The sequence below is a fragment of the Aotus nancymaae genome, unplaced genomic scaffold (assembly GCF_030222135.1).
Source record: "Aotus nancymaae isolate 86718 unplaced genomic scaffold, 86718_ANA_hifiasm-v0.15.2.pri h1tg000007l, whole genome shotgun sequence".
Taxonomy (NCBI): domain Eukaryota; kingdom Metazoa; phylum Chordata; class Mammalia; order Primates; family Aotidae; genus Aotus; species Aotus nancymaae.
In genome coordinates this window covers 27,247,340-27,263,348 of record NW_026988418.1, presented here as the reverse complement: position 1 = coordinate 27,263,348, position 16,009 = coordinate 27,247,340, and the positions used below count along the sequence as shown (strand labels likewise).

Below are 16,009 nucleotides of genomic sequence, written 5' to 3'. Positions count from 1 at the left end.
AAAGTTCCCTGGGTGAATCTAAGGTCAAGATTGAGTTGAGAACCACTGTCCCAGACAATGAGACCTCAGCTGCTGTTGCTTCTGGAGCAAGTGTGAATGTGTGAATGAGTATGTTTGGGTGTATATGTGAGAGAGAGAGACAGAGAGAGGAGAGCAACAGATGTTAAACTATCCATAAACAAGTTTTTAAAAATTGTTTTAAAAAGAGGAGAGCAATTAGATAAAATTGTAAACATTGACACTGACAAAAGACCAGAGGCTTAACAAAGAAAGAAGAAACCTGCACATTAGACTGAACGGGGGGGATTAGAATATGCCATCCCACATTATGCTTCACTGGCATATTCATAATTTGGGGCTGAAGGCAACTGAGAAACAAAAGATTCAGGAAGGGCTCTCTGTCTTCCTCCTTTCTAGCAAAAATCAGGGCATAAATTTCCTGTGAGGAAGGTCTCCTCCCTAAACCATGAAGAAGAAAACATTCTTGCCACAGAAGATAATGAGTTGATGATGAGATGAATCTGTACAAACAAACCTTGCTAACATAACACTTCTTTTCCATTAGTTTCCTCCACGCATTTTCTAGTCACTTTCCCTCAACTTACCACCTGATCCCAAACCTCTTTTTCCTTTGTTTTATCATCTCCCCACAATTTATCATTCTTGGCTACAATGGTATATGAGCCCCTGGGTCTAATTGCATCTTTAGGGTTTTACTTCTTTCTAAGAAACCCCCTGTGTCATGTAAAAATATTAACTTCAAAAAAAATTTGTATGTTTTTTATTCTGTTAATCTGTCTTTTGATAATTCATTTCATAGCCTCCAGCCACAGAACCTAAGAGGGTAGGGGAAAGTCTTTCCTCCTCTACAAAGTCAAAGGCTAATTACATGCATCATTTATGCAAAAAACTGATCATTATGCTTAGCCACCCTTTAACATCATCAAGAGTATTCATAACATTTCATTAGCTATGTTTGTTGTGAGATTCAGTTGTTTCCCTCAAAAAGCTCTATTAGTGTACAAGATGTGATGGATCAATAACGAACCTGCATTCATAAGTCACACGTGCAAAGCCAGAGATCCTATTTTCTTATCAGCCTTTGGAGCCTACCAGTCAGGTAACAAGGTCAGTGCTTTAAAAACACCCATGTGAAGACATTGGGAGGCTGCATCCATCACCACACTGCCTCCTGCTGCAATCCTTTCATTCGATTTAAAAACACAGGCACTCAGCCGACATAGCAGGAGCCTAGTGAAGAAACATGGGCAGAAAATTCTGTTCTATTTAACAGGAGGCAAGTAGAGTCTTCTACTGACCTGCAAAAGGAACGGTAATTTCCTCGGCACCCAGAGGGCACAATACCACAACCACTTCAGAATTTGAGAGACAGTTTCCAGGTAGGAGTTCCCTGTGAAAATCTTTCACACTGTTTGAAACTAACTAGATAAGACCTTGTTTAGAATGTACAGGATAGAATTTCCTGACAGATAAAAGAAGGTCATTAACACCTCAAGGTAGGGAAAGAGAATCTAGGAGCAAATTGCATGAAATTCAGAGCAATGAAAAAAATCTTACTATAATAGAAGAAATACTGAGTTTCAATTAGTCATCAAATGTAGATAGAAAAAAATCGTAAAAGACCTTGAGTTCAAGTGCATCACTTTACAAATACAGAAACTTGGGGCCCAGAGAAAGTAAGCAATTTGCCCAGGGTCACTGGCTAGTGAATTATACAGAAAAAACTAACGCCTGGCCAGCTACCTCTTCTCTAAACCCCTGCTTCTCTAAGTGTGTGAACCAGCAGCATTAGCACCTGCTGGGAGAGTGTAAGAAATGCAGTCTCAGGTCCCGCCCCCTCCCAGACCTCCTCTTTCAGAATTTGCATTTTAACAACAACCCCAGTTGATCTATATGCACATTACAATTTGAGAAGCACTACTCTAAACTACACTTTGATTTATCTGGGGTTTTTTGGTTCACCTACAGCCAGGGTTGGAATAGACATTTTCTCCATTCCTTGAGCACTACTTGTTCTGGAACCTATTGTAGAAGCTGACACTAAAACTTATAAATGCAGGAAGAGAAAGTGTAAATGATGTAGAATGAGGACTTTTGACTGGTTTTGTTGCCGACACCCACTTCTTGACTTAAAAACAGCTAATCAAAAGACCGGAAACACAGAAAAAACTTGGTAAAAATGTGTTGAACAAATAAAAAACCTTGTCATATGTGAAGAAAAGCTTTCAGGATGCAGACTTCCAACGTTCAATTTAACACACATTTGTTGAGCATCTACTATGTACTAGCTGCAGTGCTAAGTGGAAGATACATTCATTACTAATAGACTGTGAGAAACAGACTGAGAAACTCACACCCTGGTGAACAAGCTCTCAGAAAGTGTATTCCTAGAAGGCAAGGATGTATCTTCACCCTTCTCCCTTTACATGTGCCATGCACACAAAGATACCCCTTGCCAATATTCACAAGTACTGTTTTAACTGGAAGCTTTCCACACCTTATTCATACAGTGGGGATTGTTGAGTGATGGGGGTGGATTGGGACATAAGAGCTTGGCTTCTCAACCTTCTGTACTTTTTGCTTCCTCCCCTACTGGATTGGGAAATCCTTCTTATCTAATCTTTCCACACATTCCATCCATCTGCTCCTTCTCTGCAGAGTGCTGAGTCTAGGGTGGTTTGATGAAGAGATGGAGGTTAGCTGCTTCACTGGAGCAACAGCCCTTTGTGTCCTGGCCCAGCTGCCAAGTGACTTCCTGGTCTCCACTCTACAAGATGCCTCACCCCTCAACTGCCTGAGTAGCTGTGTTGAAAGTTATCCTTGAGTTTATCTTGGGTTGGATATTACATTATCACTTCTTCGGTTGGGCTAGCACCCAGCTACACTTCTTCACTATGGTTAACACTTGGAAATGGATAAAAGAGGAAAATAATTCATCAAAAGCTGGTCACTTTGCTCTCTGCAGAAAGGGACTTTAGCCGAAGGCCAATGAGAGAAAAGAAAATAAAGGCTTCACGGTCTCTGGATGGGGTTGACAGCTGGGAATATTATACAACAGAAGAACTGTGGCTGGAAAAAAGGCATAGCCTCTTTGCTCAGATAACATTGATGATGATAATATTAGTAATATTATCAAACTCCTAATATGTGTCAGGTGCAGTGCTAGCTACTATATATGCATCATGTTATGTCATTTAATCTTCTCAACAACCCTATGAGATACTTTATTTTTTATCACGTCCTTTTTATAGACTGATCCTGCAGACCACAGAAGATAAAAGAAAGAAAGAAAACTTAAATTCATTCAATGCTAATTATATATCAAGTCCCATGTTAGGATTTCTTATATGTTATAAGATAGGTGAGAGAGTGATAGATAGGAAAAAAAGCTAATGTTTATTATGAATGGAATTTTATGGCATTTTAATTTGCCCTATTTCCATTTTCCTCTTTCAAGTTCTGCGGTAACCAAGAAAACTAGCAGCCCAGCAGTCACTAGAGGAGGCAGGATGAATTTGGAGCTCCTCAGTTAATGATTGGACAGAGATTTTCTTAAACCTCTTGCCAAAGCGTAGGAGACTTACTGGTTTAGGGAAATTTCTGTCTTATCATTGGTTACTAGACTAAGTAGAGACTTTTTTTTTTTTCTCTCTCTCTCTCTCTCTCTTTTTTGAGACAGAGTCTCACTCTGTCACCCAGACTGGAGTGCAGTGGTGCGATATCAGCTTACTGCAATGTCCACCTCCCAGGTTCAAGTGATTCTCCTGCCTCAGCCTCCTGAGTAGCTGGGATTACAGGCCCATGCCCCCATGCCTGGAATTTTTATATTTTTAGTAGAGATGGGATTTCACCATGTTGGTCAGGCTGGTCTTGAACTCCTGACCTCATAATCCGCTCACCTTGGCCTCTCAAAGTGCTAGGATTACAGGTGTGAGCCACTGCACCTGGCTAAGATTTCTCTCTTTTAAGGGAGTACATGACAGAGAATACAGGCTATACAAAATTAGTTCAGGAAATTCACTAAACAAATGGCAAAAACAACACACAGTAACATCAGAGGAGAGGCAATCTTATTTTAACAGTTGTCATAGTACACTATTTAAATGTCCAGTTTTCAACAAAAGTTAGTTCTTTGCCTACTAAATTGGCAAAACTTTAGTTAGACAGCCAGTCTGACCAAGGAGAAAAAAAGAAGACACAAATTATTAAAATTAGGAATGAAAAAGGGACTATCATTATTGATGTTACAGAAATTAAGACAATGATAAAGGAATAAAATAACTTAGATAATGTAGATGAAATGGAAAAATTTCCAGAAAGACATAAACTACCAAAACTGACTCAAGAAGAAATAGAAAACTTGAATAGCCCTATAACAAGTAAGAAAGTTGAATCAGTAATTTTAAAACTTTCCACAATGAAAAATTCAGGCCCAAATTACTTTTCTGGTGATATACCAAACATTTAAATAATTAACAAAAATCCTTTAAAAACTCTTCTTAAAAAATGGAAAATAAAAGAATATTTCCCAATGTATTCTGAGGCCAATATCAGAACTAGAAGTTCTAGAAGTTTGCCAGAATTTTTCTGTATTCATTGGCTTATAGACGCATCTCACCAATCTCTGTCTTTGTGTTCACATGATATCCTTTCTATATGTGTAGCCCTAAATTTCCCCTTTTAATAAGGACACCAGTCACATTGCATTGGGATCCACCATGATGACCTCATTTTAACTTGATTATCTCTGTAAAGACATATTTCCAAATAGGGTCACATTCTGAGGTACTTGGAAATTAGGACTTCAAGATACATATTTGGGGAGAACACAGTTCAACTCATAACACTTGATATTGCAAAGTTTTTCTCAGCCTTACAAAACTCTTGCAAATGTTATCCTAATCTGTGAGCACTTTCAGAAACACTGGTTGGAATATAACGAAAATAGATGTTTGGTAATATTGGGAATGATAGTTTGTTGTACAAGAATCTTCTGCATTCAAACTGAGAGGAAGAATTTGACAAATTGGTTAATCTATCTTTTCTCCTGCTGAAGTCGTTCTGCTACTGCAGTTTTTCCTGGGCTCTAAGAAGTGTTCATCTCCTCCACTGGCAGTGTCGCAATACACAAAACTTTGACAGTATGCAGTTGTGGTCACCTTCTTTTCCAAGGATGGAGGACAAGACATGCAGAGAAATGTTCCCTGGGCCAGAACAGTGCTGGTCACAGCAGTGGATGTCTAAGGTTTTAGTTACATTGTGTGAGAACTCATTGTCAGATCCCAAGAGGTGAAGGGTTCCACGCACACTCTTTATCCCATGAATACACTGATCTCATACTTCTAGCCTCCAGAACTATGAGATACTAAACTTCTATTATTTTGTCATGCAGTTTGTGATACTTTCCAGTAGCCCAAGAAAATTAAGTTGTTAAACAATTCATATTATTCTTAAATTTGTACAAACCTAGGATAATGTATGAAGCATGATACTGATTTATATGACTAAATTATAATATTTTGTAACATATTCTGCAATAATAATTATTTGTCATATATGATCCCATTTCTGTGTTTTAACATGGCATGTAAAATTCTTACAAAATTTACAAATTTAAGTATCACTTTAGGAATTTTATTGATAACTATAGTTCCACTGGCTCCGGGGAGTGAAGTTTCTCCAAATTAAAATTAGTTTTATAGTTTTACAATGTAAGAATTACAGCAGGGCATGGTGGCTAGCACCTGTATTCCCAGCTATGTAGTCCCAGCTACTTGGGAAGCCGAGGTGGGAGAACTGATTGAATGCAGAGGCAGAGGTTGTGGCGAGCCAAGGTCATGCCATTGCACTGCAGCCTGGATGACAGAATGAGACCTTGTCAAAAAAAAAAAAAAAGAGAGAGAAAGAGAGAGAGAGAGAAAGAGAGAGAGAGAGAGAGGAAGAGGGAAAAAAAAGCAAGAATTACAAGGACTTAAGAAATTTGTCCAGAGCTGCTGCAATGGTGTAATAGTTCACGCCTATAATCCCAGCACTTTGGGAGGCCGAGGTAGGTGGGTAGCTTGAGGTCAGGGGTTCAAGATCAGCCTGGCCAACATGGAGAAACCCCATTTCTACAAAACATACAAAAATTTGCCAGGCATGGTGGTGCATGCCTGTGGTCCCAGCTACTCAGAAGGCTGAGGTTGAGAGGATGGCTTGAGCCCAGGAGGCAGATTGCAGTGACCTGAGATCACACGCCACTGCACTCCAGCCTGGGTGATAGAACCAGACCTTGTCTCAAAAAAAAAAAGGAAGAGAAAAAGAAATTGGTCTAATTTAGCAATGCTATCAATAGAATATATACTGTAAAACTCTTGTATAAAATAACTTAGGAAGTCATTTTGCTGAAAGGAAGGGAAACAAATTTTTATGGAACTAATATATAACAGTCTATGAATTATATATAATATCTTTGGCCCATGAACAGACCATACAGACATACATAATAATGATTAAAATAGTCATTTTTGATAGTTCCTGGTGCTTAGTCATTTAAAAAAAAACCCATAATTTTATATGTATTTTTTAATTTTATCATTATAAAAGTATATTTGACACTGTGGGAAGATAGAACATATTTTATTTAACAATTTTGCTAGCTTGATTTATAACTTTTAAGTATTTAGACATATGGTATGTGAACCTCTGCCTGCAGTCAGGGCCTAGGCCCTGTAATTGTCAGGGGTGGGCCGGGACCCATGACAACTAAAGCTATGAACAGAAACCAAACTAAAATGTCAAGCCTGCTCCTACTATAAACTAAAATATCATTCTGAAGACTTCATGTGGAAACCTGATGCAGTCCCTCAGAGGAAGTGACAGGTGCCTTTCTGGGCCACAGTCCCAAGGGTCCCTACAAGCCCTTTCCAGGCAGGAGTTGTGTAGTCCTGTTGCCTCAATGGACCTCAGCTTTCACCAGGTTTCATATGCCTAACATATTTCATGGTTCTTACGTTCTGAATGTTAGGGTTACATCATAGATGCTCCTTTTATATCTTTTGCAGTAACCTTGTGCCACTTTCAAATAAACAGAACAATTTATAACTGTACTTCACTCCTCTTTTGGAAATAGTAGTGTGCAATTTGACAAAAAATCTTCAGAGGAACCTCAATGTTGTGATATTCCCCATGGGTATCATTTTGTTATCTTCTGCCTGTCCCCTTTGTGAGAGGGTTGGCTGCCTATTGAGGGCTACTCTGCGGCTGGAAAAGGAACTAGCATTCTATTTGAGAGTTAGTCTCAGGAAGTGAAGAACTCCTAGAGACAGGGGAAGTGGTGGCAATTAAGATAAGAGATAAAAGCAGGATGCATTACCAGGAAAGAAAAAAAAAGGTACCAAAATGCCAACCAGGAATGCCAAAAAGAGAACTGAGGCATAACTGCAAAAGGCCCCATGGGATCTCCAATTTGAATTGTATTTATTGCAACTCCCTGCAAGCAAACATGGTAACTATACCGTTCATGCCATTACTGACTAATGTAATAGATAATCTGACAGCTAATATAAAACACAGATGCCTAATATCAAAGGATACTTTTAGCTGTGATTGAGCATCTTTAAGGAACTTCAATACCCTCTCCATAGATATCAGTTCACAACAGTGACATAAAATCCTTGCATAAAATTAAAAACCATGAGAGACTTAGATTGGGTTCATCAGAAAGACGGCAGTGAAGAATGAAAACTTCAAGGACACAGAAGGGTATAATCATAATTTTGATAATAAAAAAAGAACTCTAATGCAAATACAACAGGCTGAAAGTCAACAGCACAGTACTTAATAGTAAAGGCAGATTAGTGAACCACATTAATCAGCCTGGGATATAGATTATCAGCCACATTTGAAACACAGATTAACAGGAACAAATAAGGTACCAGGGTGGGAGGCATTTTTACAAATAACAAAAGTTTAAATCTTTGTTTAAATAAGACTTCAAAAGGATTCCACATATAACCAATGGTGAAACCATTAAAAAAAAAAAAAAAAACAGATTAGCATCATGAAATGCAAGGCCGAGTGACCAAATTTCTGACCTGTTTTAAGATCAATCAGCATTTTCTACCTGGGCAAGTAGAATGCAATTAGCACTTGAGTGATTTTAAAGACTCTTTACAGTTGCCTTTAACTGGCTGGTGAAATAGCAGAACTGTGTGGCTGAAGGCCAATGTTTATTTTTACCCATTACCTATTTCATTAATGGGATTGTGGGCCACTGAGCCTCCAGGCACACACAAATGTATTAAAATACCCTACACTGTAATTTAGTGGCACAGAGGGGATTGGAGCAAATTAAGTGGCTGTTATATTTGCCATGGGTGTAGTCTAGATCAGGCATTTTGATGCTCTTGTGGCAGAGCCCAGTAAATTTTATTTCAGAAGTCTACAGAGAATGGAGGTTTTTTTTTTTCTTGCAGAGGAAGAGTTTTAATAAGTGGGTCCTTCCACTCAAATAAAAATATACATAAAGAAAAATGCCCCAAGTAGATACTCTTAAAGTGAAAGATGAGAATCCTTTCGCCAGGACAAATGCACCAACAATAGCATCAGTGAAAGAAATTGGATCTTTAGACTCCATTAACAAGGGACTCAAAGTGGATCAAACTTCCATGCAACTCTCAATCCAATCTTGGGACTTTCCTCCCCAGTATAAGTTAGAACTTCTGCCTGTGAGTTCTTTAAAGGGAGTAAAAAACAAAGTGATTACCTATTTGTTGCCCTGATGGATAATTAAAGCATCAAAATTGCTTGCAGAAACATAGATCCTGAGAGTAAAGGTTCCTAGGCCAGCACTGTATCATTTTTTGTTTGATTTTTATACCAAATCAATCCATTTTTGCCACTGAATGTTAAATTCCTTCTAAAATAGTAAATGAAAGATTTTTGCTTTGATCATTCAGAACCAACATTACTACACTTGAGAATTCTGCCAGTGGTGGTCTCCTGTGAGTCTTCACAGCAGAGAACAAGCAAAATGGAATGAGGGCAGGGCAAAATGGAATGACATCTGGAAACACAGTGTTTCGGCCCAAGAAGAGGACAACATTGCCTTTGCCCTAAAAAACTGTGGAGAAACACTTAGAAATGACAAGAAAGGAGACAAAAGTACTTACGAGTATCCTGGACTTGCAGTGGGAGGGGGACCTGAAGAAATGAAAGAAAAACAAAAGAAAGAGTCAGCCTGGGTTACTGGAGGGTGAGTATGGATACAGTCAAATCATTACAAATTAAAAGTCTCAACCACCCAGAGGTAATATTTATTTTTCTGGAATTTATTGTTTTGCTCTATTGCCCCAACCACCTCTATGAAAAAAAAAATACCAGTGAGAATGTGTCTATGTCTCACAATTCAGGGTCTGAAAATGCTAAGACAAGTGCTAAAAAATGAGTTAATAGAGTAAGCATCCTCAAACTATGCAGGGAGTTTCCAATGGGCTGAGTGGTTGCATGAGGGTGTTATTTGCAACAGTGAGTGAGGCTTCTTTTTAGTCCTTGATGGCAGGAAAAGGGCTATGCATGCTGCAAACATTTCCAACTTCTTGGATAAGGGGCATCCTTGCTGAGAAGTGCTCCATGGCATGATGGTTTCACATAGGGCTGTGAGATCAGAAAGATCCAGACCTCATTCCTGCTCTGCTGTTCACTAGCTGGGTAACATGGTAATTAACTGCTGGGCCTTGGTTTACTTATTTGTAAAATGGGTACAACTGTGCCAGGTTTAGGGTTGTGGGCACAGAGTATATTCTCCGTAAGTGTGCATTCCTTCCTTCCTGTCCCTGTGGACTCCAGCCATCCTACCACATTGGGCTGACCGTCGAAGTCCATCCCCAGTAGGGGTCTGCTTACCAAACTTGACAAACAAGACTCCAGTGGTAGAAACCACCTTCTTGCCGTTTGTTGCCACGCACTGGAAGTAGCCCGTGTCTGTGGTGTCGAGGTTTCTGATCCGCAGCCGAGAGCCATAGATGGTGGTACGAAAGGAGATCCTCCGGGGCTCCTGCACCACAGGAGCATCATTTTTGAACCAGCGGATAGTGGGAGGGGGATTCCCAGAGACTTTGCAGTGCAGTTCTGCTGTCTGGCCCAAGGACGTGGTGATGTTATTCATTGGTTCATCCAGGGTTAGGTAAGAATCTGTGAACACAGAGAGGAGGCAGGTGAGAGGGGCAGACAGCTGCAGAGTGCTTCCAAGCAGCCAAACCCCCTCTAGTGTACCCTCCGGATCACAGAGAGGCTGAGCAGGAGAAGCAGGTTAGACAGATGAGGAATGAAACAATCACATTGACCAAGACCATAGAACTGCTAAATAATCACCCATAGAGCCTGCTGCTTGGAAGAAAAATTGTTACTAATTAGAGTGTAAAACCCAAAGTCTCCAAATGACTACATGGATGAGCTTTCGTGCTTCAGATCATGAAAATCATGTACACTCCTTGTTCCAAATCCCAACATAGCAAAAGAGAGAGAAAATAAAGTTCACCTCAAATCTCCCCACCCAAAAATAACACCATTCTTAACATCCTGGCAAACATCCTTCCAGTCTGTCCACTTTTGATAAGGAAGAAAGCATCAAGAATTGAAAAAAGCCACAGCCGAGAGCCCTAGATGGTGGTCCGAATGGAGATCCTCGGGGGCTCCTGGACCACGGGACCATCATTTTTGAACCGGTGGATGGTGGGAGGTGGATTCCCAGAGACTTTGCAGTGCACTTTTGCTGTCTGTCCCAGGGACGTGATGATGTCATTCATTGGTTCATCCAGGGTCAGGTAAGAATCTGTCAGGGTCAGGAGTAACACATTCATATCCACATGGCACAAGATCAGGAAGGATGCCTGAAACTTTCCTGTTACTGACAACATAAGGTTATGAAGGCCAGGTCAGAGGCAGATAGAGTAATGAAGCAATGGATATTTCCATAATGTTACTCATATCAACCGTAACTTTAATGTTGCAATATGTAATTATTTCAATCACATATATATAAATTCAGTATTCAAAACTGTACATTATTCAGATCTTAGTTATACAGTTCCATGAATATAGGCAAATGCCTACACCCATGTAACCAATGCCCCTACCTTGATAGAACACCAGCACCCCAGAAAGTACCCCTACAATCTTTTGTAGTTGGTCCCTGCTCCCAACCACTCCCTCCCACCCCTCCTCCGAGCAACTAAGGTTCTAATTTCTATTATCATAGGTTAATTTTGCCTGTTTCAGAACTTCATATAAATGGAATCATGCTGCATATACATTTTGCATTTGGTTCCTCTTAAGATTTATTGCATTATAAATTTTAATAACAAAGTAAGTTTCATTTAAGCTTATTCAATAAAGTATTTAAACATCAGTATTAATATTAGTTGTAGTATCCAGTTGCAGAGAAAATAATTTATTTTTAATTAAATTTGACTTATTTAAAAAATTTGCTGTTATTCATGCGTAGCGAGCTTTCTTTGGTTTCATTTTTCCTAGACACCCCTTCTTGGGTAGACCCCCTGCCATACCATCTCATTGTCCTATGTCCAAATCTGGGGTGACTTATTCAGCAGCTGTCTTCACTGCAGAGCTATGAGCCCCATAACGGCAGAAATAGGAATGTTCTGGTCATCACTGCATCATCAGTGTATACTACTGTCTAGCAGCGTTATCCACCAGAACTTTTGGCAATGATGGAAATGTTCCATAATCTGCACTGATTGGTAGCCACTAGTCACACAGGGCTTACTGAATGCACGAAATATGGCTGCAATTGAAAACTGAATCTTTAAATTTAAATAGCCACATGTGGCTAGTGGCTACTGTATTGGACAGCACAGGCAGAGTGCAGCAAATTTGTTGAATTTAATGGAATTTATTGAAAAGTAACATTTTTTTAGCTATTTAACTGGGTAATTTAATTGCCCAAATGTCTGTAAAATGAGTTCATAAATGCTAAAAATAATTGATTCATTATTTGCTTTAACCCCCATCTCCAATTCAGGAGGAACGTTGTTAATGTCTGGGCAGCCTCACAGGAGTGTGTCTCACATATGAATGGCATTTATCATGTGTGCAGTAGGAGAGATTAAGCATGAGCACTGCATTACCATAATGACACTTTCCATCTCACTTAAGCCAATGAATAATTATCCTTCACAACGGATTCATGAGCCCATAAATGATCTTGCTAATGCTTTGCTTCCTAACATTGATATTTTGATCTCTTTGAGCATGTTTCTCCAGTCTATATACATCTATACTCAATCCACGAATGTGTTTGCTCATAGATGTAAGCACGTATGTTCCTAAGATGTTTGAGGTATGCCCAGAAGGGAGGGAGAGTAATTAGTAGATGGCTCTATGGAGCCACTATCATGCCTTTATAGCCCCATCTCATTCCTTGAGAATGGATAACTATGTACCCTCTGTGGAGAGAAACTTAGAGATAGCAATGTAATCACATAACAATGCCACTATAAGCATAGTAATTAATACTTCATGGGACAGGTTCTGGAATTTGATTGGCTGGGTTTGAATTCAGGTCAGCCCCTTGCCTATCCGCATGACTTTGGGCAAGTTAACCTCTTTGTACCTCAGTTTTACCAACCGAAAAACAGAACAATAAACAGGGCTCCATCTGAGGGAACTGTTAGAGGAGGATTCAAATGAAATTGGGTGACATCTGGGAAGCACTTAAACCAGTGTTTGGTAAAAAGGAAGCATGTAAAAATGTGAATTAATGTTGTTACTATTATTTTTACTATTATTTTTAAAGTCTGTATACTGCTTTTCAGGTTACAAAATGTTTTGACAGCCTCTGTCTCCTGTTATCCTTTAACAATCTAGCGAAGTAAGAAAGGCACACTAATTATCATGATTTCCAGTGCAGATGAGGAAATCACTTCTCAGAGATTAGCAGACTTGCCCCATGGTTACACAGGAAACTGCCCAAAGCTTCCATCACTAATGGCCTTGAATCCTCATGCTCAGCCAAGCACCGAAAGAAAGTCCATTTGAGGCAGCTGGCCAGTTCTGGACTGTTTTGAAATCCTGCTATATGCTAGGGCTTTACTTTAGTATTCACCTGCATGATAACCTTGCAAAGGAGAAGTCATTATCACTGTTTTACAACGAGGAAACTTAGGATCAGAAAGGTTAAGTGACTTCTCGGAGGCCTTGTGGCAGAACTGAGGTTCAATTTACATCTCTCTGGCTGCCAACCCCAACTCTTTTCACTCCACCACACTGCTCTGGTACCATGAGACCCATTGAGGGCTGGGGACAGAGTTGGAATATCTCCCTAAACCAAGGTGGGCCACAGACACACATATACCCACAGGGTTGTGCTCTTCCCCTAACTTTGGCCAAGACTGTCTGGTTAATGGGCCTAAGCTATAGCCCCAGGTGCTAGCTGATGATGTTCTTTCTGGTTTTCCTCCAGAGGCAGGTGCCTCACCAGAACTGCTCCATAAATTAAATACCTAAGAACAAACACGAGGGTTGCAGGGCACTGTGACATCAGCGTAGTAGATGGCCCAAGCAGTGTATTTCCAGATAGAACAAAGGAAATGCAAATAAATCTTGGTGTTTACTGAACAAAGGAGACTTGCCACAAACAGGGAATTTGGTTTTAATTTTCCACCAACAAAGAAGAAGCTTCAAATTTGTTTACCATCTGTAGTTGCTCACTTAGTAAGCAGAACTAACAAATTGGTCCTCAGTTTGGCAAAGACCAGAAGTATTAGAACAATATTTTGCCTAAAGAACACAAAAACATTCTGTGACTGAAATAAAATCAAATAAAAATGCATGTTTCTGTCACTGACTGCTATTTTCCCTGCCTCTCACCATGATCCATTCTCTTCCCAGAACCATCCGGGTCCTTCTGTAGCAGCCTCATGTGTTGGGGGACCCATTCTCCTCTCTACACCCAAAGCTTGGGGTGACCTCTGCTGGTTCTGTACTAGTCATTCCCTTCAGAGAACACCTGGGCATCCCAGCAAAGATGTCCGGTGCAGAGGAAATTCACACTGGACTCAATTCACATTGGACTCATAATCTATTATCATAATCTATTGATAATACACATCTATTATCAATAGTTTATGAATCCTGGGCTTTGGATTCATAATCTATTACCTGGTCCTTTGAGGTCTGGTCTGCTTCTTCTGAGATAGTTTGTGTTTCTGTATGGACATCTGCAGAACCACTGGATGACAGGTAGCAGGTGTCCAGTGAGCTTGAATGCCACACAAAGCAATCTGGCTTCTACATGTAAACCTGGCTGTTTGTACCTTTTTCAGTGGTTTGATTCAGTAGCTCTGATGATACATGCTATGGGAGATTTCTCATTCTCTTTTCCTTTCTTCCCTAGACTGCAAATGTTGAGATGGCAGATGGTAAATAGGAGGTAGGGGTACAGTCTGGCTTAAGGGAAAAATTCCATTCCCACTAAATCCACCTCTGGCTCTGTGGCCCTGAACAAATGATGTCTCCCAGTGCTAATACTAGTAATGATGATGATGATGACACTGACAACGATAAGGATATCACATAATGATGGTGATAATACATAATACCTAAATGGTACTTATTGTCATGACGTATTCGTATGAACATTTTACGCATTAGAAATAGAGAGGGTAAAAAAGTTGTCCAAGATCACACAGTAAGTAGAAGCGAGATTTAAAACAAATTATTTTTGCTCCAGAGTCCATGCTGTAGTTTTCAAATTTTTTGGTCTCAGGACTCCTAGATAATCTTTAAAATACTGATGTCCCCAAGGAGAAAGTTTTAAAATGTTTGTTTACTAACTTATTTAAAAATAAGGACAGTCCCATTGCTTAACATATTTTAGTAAAAATATTTAGTGAAAAATAATATTTTCCATATACATATATCAAAAATAGTGAGAAAAGTGGCGTTTTAAAAAATTATTACACACCTATTATTTGCCTTAAAACCAGACAGCTGAAGCCTCCTGTTACAGCATTCAATCTGTATGTTTGAATTTACATATGTTGTATGTATGAGGTATGTTGTTTTAGTTAAAGAAAATCTGGCTTTGCACAGTTGGAAAAGGGAATGGTTTTTAATAGTCTTTCAGATGATTTAGGATATTCTTCTTTGATACTACATCAAAATTTGATAGGTGGTAGCTTCTTAAAGGTTGGTTGCAATGTGAAATCTGAAACCATATCAATAAACTTTTTGTAATCTATTACATTATAATAGAGTGATTTACCTTGTACTTTGAATGGCTATTCTACGTATGATTTTGTAACACAATGCATTGCCCATTCAGAAAACACTGGTTTACTGAGTTATGTTCATTTTCAAAATGTGGACACCCTTACTTATCTAATATAGAAAATTCAAATGCATTTATATCACCACCAGTGTCATCAGTTATGATTGAGAAGAAGCTCTCAAGCTCATGATGGTGGCTAAAAGTTTTGTCAAATCCTAATTATTGCTTGAAAGTTCAAATTTTATAATTGGTAACAACTACTACTGTTTCCTTGAAGTGGCCGGTTCATTTTGCTCATTTTAAAGAATATTCAAGAATAACTAACGATAATTTTTCTGTTGGTCATTCTTTAAAGCAAAAGTGGCTAGTTCAGCTCAGAACTCAAATGCTTTTCTTTGAGACAGTCATAGTATTTGGCAGGAGTACTTTATTATGTATACTGCCCATCTGCCATATAAAATATTAGAAATATATGTATTCAAGGGTCAAGATTTAATACGATTAATAAATTTTACTGCTCCATGGAAGACATTCTTAAATGCAATTGGCTTTTTAACTACAAGTATATGGCAGTGGAGTGTACAGTGACCACTAGGTTTGATACAGTTTGGTGCCATTGCCTGAATTTGTTTCAGCAGTTTCACTCACCATTGCTTTTGCACAATTAGGATGGGTAAACTGCAGTTCAGAGGACTTAAAGGCCTGTCCCAGAGTTCA

The 16,009-nt window shown here is 39.2% G+C and overlaps 1 protein-coding gene across 1 annotated transcript in view; it reads right to left on the bottom strand.

The window, feature by feature from the left end:
* The window catches only part of LOC105710183 (inactive tyrosine-protein kinase transmembrane receptor ROR1), a 359,068-nt gene that overhangs the window by 77,943 nt on the left and 265,116 nt on the right, over nucleotides 1-16,009 (bottom strand). The window contains exons 3-4 of the mRNA XM_064372437.1: nucleotides 9,907-10,194; nucleotides 9,174-9,204 (exon numbers count right to left, since the gene is read on the bottom strand). Coding sequence (XP_064228507.1) covers nucleotides 9,174-9,204; nucleotides 9,907-10,194 — 319 coding nt within the window. The remainder of the gene's footprint in view (nucleotides 1-9,173; nucleotides 9,205-9,906; nucleotides 10,195-16,009) is intronic.